The 17,247-nt window shown below is 37.7% G+C and overlaps 1 protein-coding gene across 2 annotated transcripts in view; it reads left to right on the top strand.

The window, feature by feature from the left end:
* The window catches only part of SNAP91 (synaptosome associated protein 91), a 68,737-nt gene that overhangs the window by 30,069 nt on the left and 21,421 nt on the right, over window positions 1-17,247 (top strand). The window contains exons 10-17 of one of the 2 annotated variants that reach the window (XM_042890533.1): window positions 2,217-2,287; window positions 2,690-2,695; window positions 3,460-3,487; window positions 6,684-6,793; window positions 8,018-8,118; window positions 11,802-11,816; window positions 11,962-12,132; window positions 16,768-16,875. In XM_042890533.1, coding sequence (XP_042746467.1) covers window positions 2,217-2,287; window positions 2,690-2,695; window positions 3,460-3,487; window positions 6,684-6,793; window positions 8,018-8,118; window positions 11,802-11,816; window positions 11,962-12,132; window positions 16,768-16,875 — 610 coding nt within the window. The remainder of the gene's footprint in view (window positions 1-2,216; window positions 2,288-2,689; window positions 2,696-3,459; window positions 3,488-6,683; window positions 6,794-8,017; window positions 8,119-11,801; window positions 11,817-11,961; window positions 12,133-16,767; window positions 16,876-17,247) is intronic. The other variant, XM_042890543.1, reaches the window with a different exon arrangement.

Raw genomic sequence — 17,247 nt, 5'->3', positions numbered from 1 at the left:
AAATGCCTCCAGGGATGGAGTACCCACAGCTTCTCTGGGCAGCTGTGCCAGTGCCTCAGCACAATCTAAAGACAAAATTTCCTCCTAACATCTGATCTTAATCACACTTCTTCTGAGTTAAAGCCATTCCCCCTTGGCCTATCCTTATCAGACCAGTAGTCAGTATTATTCCACAGGAAATTGGCTATGTTGACATTTGATGTGCCTGAATATGTTTTAAACCAAGAAAGTGGTTACAGTACTAAATAGAAGTTGATAGTTGTCATCTTTGAACTTTCTGGTTTGGCTGCAAGGTTCTGGAAGCTGAGGAGGCATCTTGGCACTTAGGTTCATTTTCAGCTATAAGCAAATATTGAAATATGGCAGTTTTTCCCCAGATAACTAGTGAGTAACCCATAGCTATAGTTCCCCAGTGATGTTGGCCAGCAGATTAATCTAACTGAAGCAATATCCAGAGGAAATTAAGTGATGCTCAGAGTCACAAAGAGGATACCAGGCAATATTTAACTTCTGAAGTAGGTAGAAATTTTTCTAAAGCTCCTTCTGTTAATTCTGCTTGCTGGATGAGTTCATGTTTTCTTGTCTTTTTCTGAAACCTGTAAGTAATGTATTGAAAAGATAATTAAATTGTGTAGAGCTACAGTTCATAAGAGAAAAAAAAAGTAATGCTTTTCTTAAAAATATTTATTTATTTATTTTTGAAACATAGCATTTTGCTTATCTGGCTTACAGGCACAGTTTGTTTCTTGTGCTGTAGCCTTATTAAATAAATAGAAGTCTGAGTCTCTTCATCAGTTAATGAAAGACTTAGTAACAAGTGTTCTTCAGGAGCAAGAAAAATGAACAAAGTCATTTGTTTTTAGATAAATTCTTTATTGTGCATATATTCTTAGAATATGAATAGACCTGCCTATGAAATAGTAGTAAAGGTTAAGATGGTGCTGCATTGTGTATGTACATGAGATGTATTTGAAATCAAGCAACTAGTTAAGGATTTTTTGGGCATTTAAAATTTTTGCATGTGTTAAAACTTACCTTACCACTCAATTTAATGTCCAAATTAATATAAAAACACTACAAATACAGTTAGCTCTGCATAACTACTAGGTACGAAGTGTCCTGAAGCATCCACATTAGGCAGACAACTGGTTTTCAGCATAGTGTACATATAAGCAGTAGAAAGTCTGCTTGCAAGCCAAGCAGATTGGCTTATTTATTTATTTATTTATTTTAAATTCATGTGTATACCCTGGAATTAAAGACATTATTTATGAAAAACACCATAGGTTTTGCTGTCAGGAGTTCTGGTTGATCTGAAACACTCTGATAAAGAGAATTCCCCTTTTAAAGATAGTACCAGTGATGAAACGGTAACCCTGATGAAATACTTCACTGTTATGCTCTGCTGTATCTCTCAAGGGTTTCCTTCTTGTGTGTTGATCTTGTAGAATTCTACTTATCTGGACACTATTTTTATATTGGGGTAGATAAGTGCCCTGTCATTTGTATTTATAACTACTTTTCTTAACTACCATTGTAACAGCAAGTGCCTGCCTGGGGATATTACCAATGAAGAGGTTGCTTAAAATAAAACCTAAGATCAGGGAGTCTAGTAAAATGCTTAGTTTTTGTCAGTGTCCAAAGAAGTAATCTTGCTGAATTTTGACTTACCTGCTGGGCTCAGTAATCTGTGCCTAGTTTTGGGAAGACATAGCTGAAAGTTGGTATTGGTATGTTGGGAGTATTAAATCAACGGTAACTGATTTTGGGGGCATTGGAACAATCTTTTAGCTTGTTTTATTTAGATATACAAATGCTTTGCAACCCTTTGGTGTTAAGTGATGTGTTGGAGATCTCACTAAAACCAGAACTGAAGGAATGACCTTGAATGTATTATTCTTATACTTGACCCTGTGGATGCCTGTGCTGTTGTCAATGTTTAAAACTGACTCAAAGCATGGTGAGCACATCCTTGATTCTGGCTGTAGGCTCTGTTTGATAAAGTGAAATGCTTTCTCTCTGCAAATTTTGACACAATATTATCTCTCAAAATCTCTTTACCTGAATACCTATAGCATGGAAATCCACTCCTTTCAGTGTTATAATAACAGCATGAGTGTGCACGTGGTGAACTTCAGAGAAGTTGTGCTAGATTTCTAGTACCATCAGGTCAAAGTAATCTTTTTTAAAAATGTGACTTTCTCTTTGCTTTCAAGGCTCCTAGCAGTCTTATGGAGACCCTTGAGCAGCATCTGAACTCACTGGAGGGAAAAAAACCTGGCAACAAGTAGGTACATGTTTTGAGAACTTTCCTCAAGGCAGAATATTGACAATTTGAGACTAGCTAATATTTAGGTTTGCCTCCCAATCTCCTTTAGCTGGAAAATAAGCTGTGGTAAGACTCGGCTTTTCCTTTCCTTACAAAGTTGTCTTAATGCCATCTGTTTTTCTTACTGGGGTGGGGGAGAGATACTGAACAGCTCAGCACTTCTCATAATGAAGTAAAATTAACTGTGAAGCTGACCCGGAAGGATCTATTTTCCTCTGCTGCCAAAGGTTTTATTGTTAAAATTGATTTGTTTTCTAATGGCTTTGCATCCTCTTACTAGATGCTTGTCATGGCTAACTCTAGGAAGGACTAAGCTAAAATTTTGTTTTCTCTTTTGCTGCTGCTTCCCTTGCAATTTAGTGAAGGGTAAGTACATATGTTTACATATCACTTGCATGCAAGCATGGTTTTGGAGCTTTTTTTGTTTTGTTTTTAAGATGGCTTGAACAATTAGATACCTCATGAAATTGTACCCTAAGCTATTTTTAGTCATTTCAGTCTTAACTCTGAATCTTCTAACCCGTCCTACAGCTCATGTAATGTATCCAATTCAATTAACTTATAGGATGGATGCTAGCTCAATACTGGCACAATTTTTAACTTCAGCTCCTCTTTTTTAAATTAGCACCATTGTAATTCTTCATTTCTTAGATCAAAGCAGCTCTAAAAATGCATAGCAGTAGCAGTAGTTTCATACCTCATGATAATGAAAGTAAACAAATGCACTGACATATATTCTAATTTATGACTAAAGCTCTGTGGATTAAGATTGTTGTGAGTATTCTTGCATGTGAGAGAATTCTTAGTTTGGGACTTTCCTACTCTTTCCCTACTTTCAAACTTTATTTTAAAGTGTCCCTGACTTTCTTTAAAGAACAGACTTTGGAAATTGGCTGATACATTCTCAGAAGACTCATTTTTGATAACTGCTTCATTTAAGTTTTGAAGTAACAATTTGCATTCCTTGTCTAAATTGACACATGAAGTCTGAGAAGTGGAGAAGGCGTGCAGTTGTAGAGATCTTCTCACAGCTGTGATGCTTAGTTTTTGGTCTTTTTGCATGTGTTTTAAGTACAAGAAACAAGTTTGCAAAAGTGTACTTATCTCAACCCCCTTTTTCTTCCCCCTAGATCTGGGGCTCCCTCTCCTCTGAGCAAGGTAAGTACTGCCAATTGCTGTACTCATTAATAATGAGTACAGCATGATATAACGAGTTTGTGTGATGTAACATAAAGGCATGAAGAGTTAAGTTTTTCTTTCCTAATTTATTTTTTAGGCTTGGTCACCTAGACTGTACCTGAATGACAAAGTTGCATCTTTAGATGGGCTTGTAAATAACAGCTTCATAAAAACAATTTGGTGATCTGCAGGGAGATGCTGCTTAGACCAGTGCAGGATGCTAAGCAGTTTTGCTGGGGGTTGATGGTCATGCTTTGTGAAAGCCTAAGACACTCATACCTTTATCCCAACTTTTTTTTTTTTTTTTTTTAATCTTCATCGGTGAGACAATTGCTCTGTTCTCTTTCTTCTCCAGATTCTTCTCTCCATGTTCAGCTTTTTATGAGAAAATGCTGACTCTTTCTCTTCCTAAAAATGTATATCGTTTCAAACTGTAATCTGATATACCTACTTTAGGAATATCTTTATTAGTGTGACTGCTCACTGTAAAGCTAGACTTGCCAGTGAAAACAGCTTGGCTAGAGTGTCAGATAAACTAATGAGCTTTACAATGTTAGTACTACTAGTTCCTGCTGTACCTGAATGACCACTGCATGTCGTAACTCCATGCTTAATAACAAGAGTTGTGTAGGAAGAACTGAATGCAAATTTCTGAATCTGAAGGAGAAGGCGGTTCAACCATTGATTCTAACCAAAAGCTCTTCAATATATTTCCAAAAGCCCGTAGGTTGTTTTTAAAAAGGGCTTTTTTCTAATACTGTAGCAATTGATGAAAGTTGATGAAAACATTATAATCACACACAGAATCGTACATAGTATCACCAAGGTTTAAAAGCTCTCCATGATCATCAAATCCTCGTCTGCTTACTACCAATATTTCCCCACTAAATCATGTCCATCTGTACTACCTCTAAACACTTCTTGAACACCTCCAGGGATAGCTGACTTCACTACCTCCACGACCAGCCCATTCCTGCACCTGACCACTATTCCAGAGAAAGCATTTTTCCTGACATCCAACCTGAATCTCCCCTGGTACAACTTAAGGCCATTCCCTCTAGTCCTATTGCTAGTTACACAGGAAAAGAGACTGACTCCCACCTTGTCACAATCTCCTTTCAGGGAGTTGTAGAGAGCAATAAGGTCTCCCCTGACCCCTCCTCCAAACTAAACAATTCCAGTTCTTTCAGATGCTCCCCATAAGACTTGTGCTCCAGAGCCCTCATGGCTTTGTTGCCCTTCTTTGGACACACTCCAGGGCCTCAGTGTCTTTCTTGTAGTGAGGGGCCCAAAACTGGACACAATAATAAAGGTGCAGCCTCACCAGAGTTGAGTACAGAGTGACAATCACTTCTCTGCTCCTGCTGGTGGCACTATTTCTGATACAAGCCATTGGCCATTGGCCTTCTTGGCCACCTGGGTGCACTGCTGACTCATGTTCAACTGAGCATCTGCCAACAGCCCCAGGTCCATTTCTTCCACATAGCCTTCTAGCTTTTCTGCCCCAAGGTTGTAGCATTGCCTGGGCTTGTGGCCAAAGTACAGGATCGTGATTCGGCACATGATCTTGTTGGACTTCATCCCATTGGCCTCAGCCCAGTAATCTAGCCTCTACAGATCCCTCTAAAGGGCCTTTCTACCCCCAGAAAAATCCACACTTCCTGCCAACTTGGTGTCATCTGCAAACTTACTGAGGGTGCACTCACTTCCCTCATCCAGGTCATCAGTAAAGATATTGAACATGACAGGCCCCAGTACCAACCCCTGGGCAACACCACTTGTGGCCAGTTGACAGCTGGATTTAACTCTGTTCACCACCAGATTCAGAAAGTGTTCTTACAACTTTAGGTAAAACTTCTCTATTTCTAGTCTCAAAGGCTTGAGGAAAGTTGAGAAATCATTGATCTATCTCTTGTTAGCATACTGATTATGAGATGGCAGTATGGCAGATGGAAGAAATTTACTTCAAATTTGCCATACTTTTTTTATTTTTGAAAGCTGTCAGAATGGTAAATAGTAATGAACGTAAGACTTGTTTTCCTTTTATGAGGAAAAGTATCTCTAGCAAGCCAAGGGAACAAAGTTCATAGTATCTTTCAGAATTAAATGCCTCAAGGAAATGTGATTCTTTAAGGGCACAGAAAAATTGCAATGTACGCTGAGTGTCAGTTCTTGCAACACTTAAGATATCCTTAAGCTCCAGAACAGGAGGTGCAATTAATACAAAATTATAGGCTGAGCTTTTTATTGTATCTTCCTGAGAACTTAAGAGTTTGTGCTAGTAATAGTTTTTTTTTCTTAAACTTTCTTCAGTCCGAAGGTTTGTGTATACACTTTGAACTGTTTAGATAGTTATCTTCTCCCACAAATTTTATCATTAGAATACTAAGGTACTGTTGTGAACTAGCAGGTATTTGATTTAATGGACAAAATGAGGGATCTGACATGTGCAGAATCAAACCCACAAATATACTTAGTCTCCAAAATGGTCTTAAAATTGATAGGAGGGAATTTGCTGATGAGCAAACTGTTTTCTTGAAACTTGCTGAGAATCCTTTGACACACAGGCACTGTTGGTTATCCTGGTTGGGATTTGAAAATGCAGATAATGCTCCTCCAGCTCATGGATCTGAGTTAGCTGCTTAGACACTACTGAACCCAGGGGACTAAAGCTGATGTGACGCTTGCTGCTGGAGTCTCCATGCACTCAAAGCACCTACAGTAAGCATTTCCTCTTGAGTCAGGCATCACTATGTGGAGTCACTCTAGATTCAGTTCCTTGACTCAGCCATGATTTCTGGGAAGTCTTTCTTTGCTTGCCTCTGCCCAAGGGAAGATTTCCCCTGCCAGGAGAGGGATGTCACAAGCGTGTAGGCATGCACAGCTCTGTGTGGTTAGGAAAAGAGGCACAGGAAAGTTGTTTTGTGCTGGTATAGGCATTAGAATTATCCCATACATCATACTTGTGCCTCTAGGAAGGAAACCAAATGTTCAGGTTTCGTGAATTAATAGCCCTCTGAAAATACAGCCCAATCTTCTTTGAGTTCTCTCAAGGTGAGAACAGTTCACAATGAGAAGACTTAATGTTCAAATTGGACTTTATAAGTATGTGAATCTGTGCACCAGTTTGTGGATAAATGCTGGCATACTGAACACATTTAAAATATTTCTCCAGTCTTCTCCAGCCACAACTGTCACATCTCCCAATACTACTCCAGCAAAAAGCATTGATACGTCTCCTCCAGTTGATCTTTTTGCAACTGCATCTACAGCTGCTCCAGTCAGGTAAGTTGAGAAGCATATTTGAGTTATTGTGCTTGATGGTACAAACTAAAGTCACACTTGTAATGGGTAGCCTGCAAGATTTTGCTTACTTTACAGATAGTATCCAACAGTATTGAATGAAGTACACAATTCTACCAGTCTAGGTCATATATGAGTTCAAACAAACAAACAAAAAAACCATCCAAACAAGAATGCAAACTTTGCGTCTACCCTGATTTGCTGTCAGTGTAGTGCTGATTTTGTACAGTTCTCAACATAGCAGCATAAACTTATTGTCAAAAAGATTGAAGTAATATGCACATCCAAAATAGTCTCTGCTGACCTTCTGTATTGCTTCTAAAACTACTGAATTAAGAGTCCTTACTCTTGCTGTTCAAATCAGTTAATGAAGCACAGAAAAATATAATGAATGTTGGGAGGTTGAAATAAAAAATGAATGTTAAATTCCAAAGAGGAATTTTGAACAGTACTTCCAAGTTAAAACTAGGACAGATGACTGTTGTTCATTGTAATGAGTAGAAATGGTAGAACTCTAAACATGTAAAAGCTCTGAGCTTGAACCAAAACTATGAAGATAATACTGACTTAATTGCCAAATTAAACACTTCATTGAAGAAAGATCTTCTACAGCTTATTATTATTTAAATGTTCTAAATGAAAAAAAAAACCTTGTTTCCTAAGCAAACACTCAGATAGCTTTAGGCATCAAAGTTTTACCAACTGCATTCTACCTAACAATTATTTATTGCCTAGAAATGCAGGTTTCTGACTTTCAGATATGGCATGAGGAATGGAGCTGTTTTCACTTGCAGCAGTTATTTCCTCTGTTCTTAGGGGACACCTGGGTTTTTGAATTTGGGTTTGTTGGGTTTTTTTGTTGATGGTGGTGGTGGCTTATATTTAAAAAAAAAAAACTTTTTGGGGATTATCACAGCCTAGTAATGTCTCATAAATTTATTAAAATGCCATTATGAAGTAACGTAAATATGTTAAGATCCTATCCTAGGATGTAGCATGTTCTTTGGCACTCACTGCAGTTCCGTTCCTGGTCACTACTCTAAGACCTGGAAAAATTCTCTCTCTTAATAGTTCCCTCAGTCTTTCAGTCTAAGGATGGCCTTATCCAATCTAATTCCTGCAATCCAGACGTGACTTTTTTTTTGCACTTGACTGAAGTAGAAAAATTACTCCAGTATTTAATAATTCTCTTCCTTTTCTTGATAGCTCTTCCAAACCATCCAGTGATCTTCTGGATCTTCAGCCAGATTTTGCTGCTACTGGGCAAGCAGCTCCAGCAGCCCCTGCTGGAGCGACTTCTTGGGGAGGTATAGAAAACCCACTGTCAGCATTTCTTCTTGCTATCTCCCTCTTCTTTCTTGGCTGGCTGAACTGAAACCTATCCCTTTTCATACTAGCACAGGATGTTCCCAGCTCATTTTCTGTGTTCTGCTGACCTGACAGGCATGCATTCCCTTGCAGCACAAAACTACTCCTTTTTCTAGGGATATGCATAATTGTATAAGCTGATTATAAAGGCCTGAATGCAAAGCTGTGGTTGGGGGGCAGGACTGTGTAACTATATGAGCAGGAAGTGATGGCTAAAGGTGAAGAGGTAAGGCAGACGCTTTAAAATAGTCAGGGAGATAGAACTAAAACTGTTCATTTGCTTCTTGGCAAGTTGTTTGGAGATATTAGCACTTCTGTTCATGAAGCAAAACACACAGACCAGTGGGGGAAGGATCAAAAGTATCTTTTAAAGCAAAAAATGTCTAAAGGATTCTAATGATGGTAAATTAGTTCTATTGTGAGTTTTACCTCTGACATTCCTTAACATAGTGCACTAAAAAACTTGCTTTTCTGTTTAGAACTGTAATAAGAAAATAGAAGTAGAGGGCTAGCTGTCTTCAAATAGGAACCGGTTCTCTGGAATATGATCTTTGTGGTACAGCACAGGCTGAACCAAGCCTGTTCCAGTCAGCTTTAGCAGTGATGGTCTGAAGAGGACCACAGTAAATGTTAGGCAATGCTCACTGCTCTCCTCTTGTGGACAAGGAATTAGGCTAATAAATGATGATTTAGGCTACATAGTTGTAAATCTGTGGTGTAGTTGTAGACATCTTCACTCATTACAGCAGGAATACTGCACTGAGTCACCCTGACTCCATTATAAATGCTAACGCTGGATACTAGTGACTTCTGCATTCCCTGTTTCTGTTCTCATCTTCAGCTCATTAAAGATATGTCTCCCAACTGCCTCATCATGAAAGTATAGCTATGTAGACCACGCTTTGCATATTTGTATTAAATCTGTGGGGTTTTTTTTTTTTTTCAGAAGTGGCAGATTAATTAACTGAAATACAATTTTATACAGAAAATAAGACCAAAGAGTCATCTCTCCTAGATATCTGGGACTAATTAGTCCACATTTTTTAGCAGCTTCCTACTTATTTTCTCTGTAGTTATGCCCTAGCAGCTTGTAGTTACTTTTGTTGTCCTTTTCTATCATCCCCAGGTACTAGAAGCTTTTCTGTAAAAAGCTTTTCTGTCTAGTACAAGCTTTTCTGAGCTGTTCCAGAAGAGCTTAGGCCTCTTGGATAACTTTTTTTTCTTCTTCAAGCAACTGTTCATTTGTGCAGAATAAATAGCCATTAAAATATTGATTCACATTGCAATTGAAAGCTGATGGTTTGGTTTTTGTTTTGTGGTTGTTTTTTTTTTGTTTTTTTTTTTTTTTTATAAGGAACATAGGGTTTGGAGCTTAGATGTTTTAGAAGAGGTGTTATGTGTGCATTCCTTTGAATTACTGGAAACTTTTAAAAATTGGTCAGTAATACATCTAGACCTCTTGCTCCATAGCAGAAGAGGACAGCAAACTTTTTTTCCTTTGGCTTGGATTATTACCAGCCTTATCAACTATACTTCAAGCTTGTATTTCAGAATAGCATTTTGGTAACTTAGTAAGCCTCAAATTTGTCTGCTTTGCTGATGGCAGGAGTTCAGGTGTGGAAGACCTGTTATCACACTGGAATCACACCTTTTTCCTAAAACTTTTCAAAATATAAAGCCACTTCTGGAATATTGTATCCAGTTCTGGGCTCTTGTAGTCAAGGCAGACATTTGATAAACTGAAGGAGACTAAAAGGGGCTCTTAGCAGTGGCTTACAGCTATTTGAAAGGGAACTTGCAAAGTGGAACCAACATTTTTTTGGGAATGATGACTGGTTGTAAAGAAAAGTAACAGAAACACATAGCTGTTTTGGAGGCTTATTACATTAATAAAACATTGTTTCATGTGGAGGATAGGGCAACACCAAGGCAGATTCTCTATGTACATGCTAAAGGAGTATCCATTCCTGGAGATTTTTAAAGACCCAACCAGGAAAAGCCATGACTGCCTTGATCTGCTGTTGGCAGTAAGTCTGAGCTCAGACTGAACTAGATGACCTTAAGTTCCCTTCCACTTTGTGAGAATGTGTAATAGTGCCTTTCTGCTACTTGAGCTGCTTGCTCATCTGCAAAACAGTTCCTGCTCACAGGAAGTTAATGTAGGAACTTGTGAGAAAGAACCAGTAAGGGGAGGAAGCTAGAAAAATTGCTGTAGTTTAGAATATTGAATGTGAATACCACGTACTTTAAGAGGAAGCATCAAGCTGCCACCTTATATGTCACATAAATCTCAGGAATGCAGGTGGTCACTAACAAAAAAAATCCTTCTCAATCTTAGACTGAGATTCATATATTTATATTTAGTGGTGAATATACATTATGGTTGTATGTTAGGTGTATTTCTGAGTACAACATGAATTACCTACCAAATGAACTGTAAATTGTGAGATCTACACTGCTATGGTAACAACAGACTAAATATAATACAGTAAGAGTAAATACAGTGCTGGCCATGCTGTGCTGGGCAAATATTATTTCACTTAATTATAACCTATAATGTAACTGGATAACAAAAATGCATTGAAGAATAAGCTAATAGGAGGTAGAAGTTTGCCAACAGTTGTTTATTTCAGGTCTAGCTGTGAGGCATCCACCTGTTGTGCAGTAATGAGATACCAGAGTACTGCATTTTTAATACACTGCTACACTTTTCAGAATGGTGTTTTGACTTACCTTGGCTTGTGAAGTGAGTCTCAAGTAGAGCTCTCCTAACAAACCAATTACTACTATTTTTACTTTACCTATAGTGAAACATCCGGATGCTGTGCTGGTTCTTCAGCGCGTTGTAGGTAAATGAACTCATGACTCTGTTAAATGTACAATGAACCAAGGAGAAATACTGAACTACTGATTATTAAATAAGGCCAAGCCACATATTTTTTTCAGATTTTTATACCTCACAGTTTTTATTTTGATATTCTGTTTTGTAGCTTTCTGTGTCAGGTTTTGTGTTTTTTTTTTTCTAAATATATATGTAGGGAAAGTTTCCTCTGTCTGCCTGTGTGCTCAATTTGACTGGTATTAGCACTCATTAGATGGTAGAAAAGTCTATAACTAAAGATACTCAATGGCTTCTGAAAAGTTTATTAAGGAACCAAAGTTGGAACAAAGCCAGCCAGGAAGGGAGAACTTGTATGGTGGTAAACTGCACTCTAAAGTTTCTTGTCTGTATCCTGTGGTAGCAAAAGGTAGGAGACCTTCCTGTCAGCTCCTATGGGCTACTGCTAGATTCTCTCTGCTGTAGTGTAAAAAACAGAGCAGTAGCTGTATGAAACAGTGATACATGATGCCTGTATGTGATTAACTTGCTGATTAACTGTGAAGGAATGTAGCAAATGGAATTTATGTGCTTATGCTGACATGAATAGAGATATTTAACAGAATGAGCTGTGGCGTGTAACCATAACATCTTGAATGTTAGAAAATCAAGTACTGAAATGACATTTAAACTACACATATCACCTAGAGAACAAATTTATCGCTAACAAACATCTTCAGTCTGGCAGTTCTACTAATTGGTCTGTTTCTTTACACTGCTGCCATTTTAATGGACAATTGCTAGACCTCTTGGGAGAGGGTGAGTAATATTTTTGATTTTTAAGTCTTCTGAATGTTAAGAGTCCTTATTAGGAGCTCTAACTTTTTGCAGTTGAGTGTTTGTGGTCTCTCTCCCTCTTCGCCTTACTTTTCCTGTTTGATCTTCATTATGTGGTTGCATATAGATAATCTGGCTGCACTTTCCGGTGTTACCTCTGAGCCACAGATTTCAGATCCATTTGCTCCAGAGCCTAGTGCAACTACTGCTCCAACTACTGATACTACAACTACTTCATCTGCTGCTCCAACAACTACAACTATTACTGCTACCACTGCTGAAGTGGATCTCTTTGGAGGTTAGTTTGGTTGCTCTAGTCCTCTGTGCCAACTCAAAAGGTAGATGAACAACAGAAGTTCAGCTATTTGTAACGAGACCTCTAATTTAACTCTACCAGTGCATGTGTGTTGGATACTAGATGGAACAGGAAATGTAAACTACCCTTTTGTTTGCTGTGCTGTTAGCTATAGACTTCTTTGCATATATTTAACTAAATGGAAATGGAAAACTGCATACACTTAAGACTGAGGTATATTATGTTAAACAACTAAGAACATTAATTTCCAAGTCCACATTGGGTTAAGCAGGCATGCTTTCCACATTATCCAGTAACTACAGTTTCTGGAAAAATAATTATTGGACTGGAGAAGATGGACATTTCTGCTTTTTGCATCTCTTACATGCCATGCTTGAGCTATTGTTTAATTTGGACTTTTCCTGTGAATACAATACTGAGCCAGCTGAAATGACTTCATTTCAATATTCTTCAATCTATGTTTTATCTTGCGTAGCATGACAGTAAATTGAAATGGCAATGAACTTGGTACTAAATGCCAATGATAAAATTGAGTTATAGGAAGCATTTTCCTATAGTTTTGTTATGCTCTTTCGGTCTCTAATCTTAGCTGCTAACCTTGAATAAGAATAAACCTCCCTCTCCACCCAGTATGTTGTCAGCTTACTTGTCTAATGAAGCAGAGGGCTGCTCAACAAGTCAGAAACTACTGTTTCTTTTCAACGTGGTACCAGCCCAGGTTTATGGAAAAATCTTTTGATCTACAAGCTACTAATATTCCCAACCATTCCATTTTTCTAGTTGTCTTATCCTATGAATCATACTTCCGTGGCTCAGTGGATGTCAAGAATTAGTAGTAACTTACTTGGTGTAAAAACTTGGTAAAATACTTGGTGTATTCTAGAACTTTAACGTATGTTCACTGATTGGGTGTGTTTATCTGTTGGTTCTAGTTCCAGGATTGATACAGAGGTCTTGTACAAAAACAGTTTGACTATAAAGGCTTTTCCCAAAGACTGGAAGTATCTAGAAAAAGGTTTTTTTTTTTTAAGACTGGCTTCAACAGACATCTTTCAGATAGCTCCAGTAAAATTGCTGACAAGCTCTGAGGAAGGAGTGGAGCTGGTTCACTGCTTCTTAATCCATCCTTTCAAAAGGGTAGAAGAGAGTCTAGTGCCACAGAATCAGGAAGTTCAGAAACCATTTAACCTGGCAGCAGTTTATGATACCACCAGAAGCAAGAATCTGACATTTGTTACTCTTGGAAGCTTGTTGCAGAGGCCAAGGCCTGATGAATTCATTGTTACATAATGTGCAGTGCTTACTTCTGGTGTGTTGGCTTTGGAAGGTAAGACAGTCTTGGAAACAGCACTTTCAAATAGTATTCTTCATTTGGAATAGATGTATCACTTTTAAATGAATTGATAAAAATAATGATTAAAATAAATACATAAATAAGTTCTTAGTTGCTTTGCACTGTGTCTTGTCGGTGAGGTGCACTACAGGAAGGAACAAGAACAGTGATCTCAAAAGAAAGCATGTGAAGAGTCTCCAAGAAGTGGCAGAGTAGGCAAAAGGGATAGAAAAAAGGCAGCAGAGAAGACAGAAGCAGAAGAGAAGACTTTGCAGGAATAAATTCTGACTTTTCTTCTTATGCATTACTACTGATATGGAGCTTGTATGCTACCTGTGACTCTGACTGGACTTTGTCTTTAGGAAAACAGTCCTGTGTTATGTCTTTATCTAATGTATTCCTGGAAAGTGGGTGAGAAATGCAGGGTTGATCCACCATAGCTTCTTGAAGAATTCAGTCTGAATGATGGGTGAGCTTTCATTTAACTGGTCCCACTTAAAAATTCCCTATCTAGAGGCTGAATTCAGAGTGCAACTGGAGTCATTCTCGACAGGGAGAAATCTAAAGGTAGAGGAAAAGAAATATCTTGAAATGCTTTCCATCTCAGTGACAGAATTCAGACATAGTGTTTTTGGACATCATTGATGTGCTTTTGAATTAAATTTATTCTATTATGTCAACAGTGAGGATAGCAAATAACAACAGACTTTGTGCAAATGCTGAGCATTCAGATGATGTGATTAGGCAGGAGAACTGTGGCTTTCCCTAGTGAATGTCTCTTTTATGCTTGAACATGCATTCATAGTGTATACCAAACTAATGTTTATTTAAAAAACATGTATAAGATTCTTTCCTAACACTGAGCCTAGTGAAATATGTCCTGTTAGCTCACCAGAGGTTCTCCATATAAAAAAATAACAGAGAAAAAAATGTGTAAACAGAACATCCTTTTCACCTGCACACTTAGTTCTATGATCATTCCTGTAATTTTGGCTTTCATACAGTTGTTCCAGATGTTACACATTACATTAGATGAGTATCAGTGTGAAAAACTTTTATCCTGTATTGATGCAGTAGCATCAAATAAAAAAGCTGGAATTTTTAAAATTGCACAGACCAGTCTCAGAAACATTTATTTTGCTGTGGGCAGTACATACTGAAGCACTATTTCAGTATTTCAGAACTTAAGGGCACCCTTCTTTACACATTTCAACAATTAGTAGTGAAGCAGTATGTAATACATATCTACGACTCCCAGTTGATGTTCTGTGTAGTATGAAGTTGTAAAGGGTTCAGTAATATCTCTTGAAGTTACTGGGCTGTCTGTAAACTCATGTGAGGATCATGTATCATTTGATTATAAAAGTCAAACTACATTTTCTTTAGAAGCAAAAGATGTGCAAATGTGAGGAATTAAGTAAATGTCTTAGCTGCTTTAAAGAGAGAAGGTCTTTTGCAATGCTGGGTATAAACTCATAGGGTTAGTACAACAGTGTGGAGGAACAAAAGCAAAAATATATTTTTTTGACTAATAAAATATACAGTATCCATCTCTACATGTGATGCCACCTGTGCAAGTACAACAGAGCCTTTTGAAGGGCTGCAAAAGAATTGAGAAACATCAACTGTAGACCACATTTCAGGAGGGAATTGCATTGTTGGTCTACAGGCTTGTGTGGATAGAAATATGTTCTTTCACAAGAATGCAAGCTGATGTTCCACAGAAAGGCTATCAGAGTAGGACAAACAGCAGCACACAGGGCCATGCACAGTGTATTCTGAAGTAGTATGATTCAGAAGTCTTCAGTCCACTTCTGTCTTGAATTTTTTCTAAGGGGTATATGCCAGTGCCTGGTATGCATACAATAATGTTATTTTTAGTAATAATAATAATAATAATAATTGTTATTTTTACTTGGACAACTGCCATCCAGTTTTGTTATTAAAACTTGGTACGTGAAAAATAGAATTATATTTGAAATGGCTTATTAGCAGGCCTTTATTTGCTAACAATTCATTTTAATTCTATTGCAAGAGTAACTGGCTTTCATCTCTTATGTTCAAATTTCAGTGCATGTTCTTTTTGGGCTTTTTAGATTAACTGGCATAAACTTGGTTTTAAAATGGTTGTTTTCATTTTAAAATTGATATTCAAGTTAAAGCATGTTAAGCTTTTTCCTGTGCTGATTTAACAGTGCAATTGCAGTATTCCTGAACAGTGTTGTTTTTTATTTTACCTCACTAACTTTTTGCTAGTAGGTGAATGGCCTTCATGAGCATCTTAAACCAGTTAATCTTAATTGCACCATCTTTTTTTTTGTGAAAAATGTGCTCGCTTATGAGGATAGTCTGAATGAAACCACCCATTAGGACTACTCTGTGGAATTAACAGCTACAAATGGTGGTTTACATCTAGGAATAATGCCGTCAAAGTTCAGAGCTTGAAGTTTAGCTATATATTAGCAAGTGACAAATAAATAAAAAAAAAGCCACAAAAAAAAACAAATCAGGCAAAACTCAAGAGCAAGTAATTCCAAAACCCCAAAGCTACTCTTTTCCCTTGCTTGACTGGGCTTGTTAGCCTTAGAGATAATCCTCATAGATGTGGAGATTAAGTATGGCTGGCCAGTAGTGAAAATGAACATTTTGGATCTGTTGGAAGTAAGCTGAGTAAATATAACCTATGAATCAGTTTTTCCAGCTTCAGAAATATCCTGTTGAAATACTGTTAAGAAAAAAGTAAATTAAGGTTTTCAGATGTTTCAGAAGTTGTTTAGATGTTGACTAAAAAGCTAGAAGTGGTAGCAATAGATCTCTTCCACTATAATTGGATTGTTGTTCATAACAGTGCTGAAGTTTGCAGACCCCTATGCAGGTAAATTCAGGTAAAGGATAATCACGTATAATGTGGGCTTTCAACATGGAAATTCAGTTTCAACGCTAGTATTAACACTGACATACTGCAATACCTCCACTCTTCATTAATTAATTGTGGGTAGACCATGACCATGCTGCTCTGAACCCTTATACAATGAGAATAAAGCCTTTTACGCTTGCTGTACTTTGAGCAACTGGAGAAATTCCTTCTTCAAGCCCTAGAACTTGCTCATGTGGGGTTGGGGGAGACAAAGCACATAAGCTGCATGTCTTGTCTTGCTGTCAGAAGAACAACATTCATGTTGTATAAGGGGATCTACTTGTGCAATTTAACTTGTTTCTTTTACTATATTTTTCTTCTCTTTATCCTTTTTCCTTTTAATTTCTGTTTTAAATCTGCACCCAAGATGCCTTTGCAGCTTCTCCTGGGGAAGCCCCTGCAGCAACTGAAGGGGCAGCAGCACCAGCTACCCCAACCCCTGTAGCAGCAGCTCTTGATGCATGTTCAGGAAATGGTGGGTTTTATGTCATTAGATGGTTTCTTGTTTTGCTGTTTTTGGTTTTGTTTTCTTTTATTTAAACTACATGGCAGTGTGTTTTTCTGAAATTTTCTTAGTGCCTGCTATTGGTCAAAACAAACCTTAGATGGAAGAGCATGCTTAACAAAATGGCCTGTTTCTGAGTCCCAGTACTACTTTGCTTATTCATTAGTGCTAATCAAAGATTCTGGCAGTGCTGACTTTTGTGAGCAGTAGCCTGTTAAACTGGATATTCTTTCATCATCTTGCTGTCCTTTTTGGACTTGTCAAATGGCCTATGAATGTTCTGCCCTTTAGTAACTGGACTTCTCAGCCTTTCAGACAGTCTTTATTTTGGAAAAACATAAG

Source organism: Lagopus leucura, unplaced genomic scaffold (genome assembly GCF_019238085.1).
Source record: "Lagopus leucura isolate 7727_CA_CO unplaced genomic scaffold, USGS_WTPT01 Super-Scaffold_73, whole genome shotgun sequence".
In the NCBI taxonomy this organism is placed as follows: Eukaryota; Metazoa; Chordata; class Aves; order Galliformes; family Phasianidae; genus Lagopus; species Lagopus leucura.
This window is presented reverse-complemented; position numbering and strand designations above follow the sequence as displayed.